This window comes from Penaeus monodon, chromosome 30 (assembly GCF_015228065.2).
Source record: "Penaeus monodon isolate SGIC_2016 chromosome 30, NSTDA_Pmon_1, whole genome shotgun sequence".
NCBI classification, from domain to species: Eukaryota; Metazoa; Arthropoda; class Malacostraca; order Decapoda; family Penaeidae; genus Penaeus; species Penaeus monodon.
In genome coordinates, this window is record NC_051415.1 from 26,295,600 (window position 1) to 26,296,674 (window position 1,075).

Genomic DNA, 1,075 nt, shown 5'->3' on the forward strand with positions numbered 1-1,075 from the left:
CTTCAATTTGGAATGAAGCAGGTCTCTACATGTTCATGGAGTATATGCCTAATTACTAATGTTATTAGGGATTAAATACTGTCTATGATGGAGCCACTTTCCTTAGTGAAGGTCTACAATACTCCTTGTAACATGTAACCAGTTCATTTTTAAACATGAAAATAGAAAATTCAGATTTACACAAAAGCTACAAATTCAAATCATCTAAATAACCCAGACAAAAGCAAACACATCTGAAATCAAATATATTTCAAAAGCAAACTTTTATTTTGCTCTTTTTCTCTTTGTCCAAAAATCTCTTGACTACTTTAGCTAAATATGTATATGAATATTTTGTTTTAACTTAATATAATTTTCAAAATACAGATTGCACATAACAGTAACTTCCATGAATATGAAAGATGCATTCTAGGGCACACATTCAAGCAAACTCATTATCACATCACACTGATCACAAATTTCTTTAGTTGGACATGACTCTAGTGCCTTTACTGCCTTTTTCATTAGCTGAAGGATAGCTATTGCATGATGAATGTGATCAGGCTTCCCTAACCTAACTTCAGCAATTAGTTTTTCCAAGATTTCTAAGGGATTAATAACTTCCAAACCCTCAGTCAACTCACATACTGTCTTGCCATGAAATAACATTTTCAGCATAAAATGAGTTACCATTTTCTTACAAACTAAAATTTTCTGGCCACCACTTACAATTTTAGCCATTGCATCAGTTTTTTTTGAAACAGCTATGTCATGGAGTTCTTTGGAGTATTCATCAATATCTATTTCTATATCCTCATATTCCATAATGCGTTCATCTTCTTTTACATGTACAGACAGAGAGTGTAAACACCCTTTTTCTCCACACACATCTCCCCGCCCAGGCTGAATACATGATGCACCAGATAACATCTTTCCACAACATGCCCCAGCAACTGCACCTATAGTCACACCCACCATGCCCCCTACAATCACACCAGGAATGCCTCCCACAGCACCAACCTCACCTGCAGTTACAGCAGCACCTCCAAGGGCTCTGGTTACCCAGCTTCCAATAGTTACAGCATACCCAGATGAT

At 36.4% G+C, this 1,075-nt stretch overlaps 1 protein-coding gene across 1 annotated transcript in view; it reads right to left on the bottom strand.

Moving 5' to 3' along the window:
• Positions 1-6: 6 nt before the first annotated feature.
• The window catches only part of LOC119592665, a gene marked incomplete in the record, with an annotated part of 6,756 nt that continues 5,687 nt past the window's right edge, over positions 7-1,075 (bottom strand). The window contains 1 exon segment of the mRNA XM_037941578.1: positions 7-1,075. Coding sequence (XP_037797506.1) covers positions 409-1,075 — 667 coding nt within the window.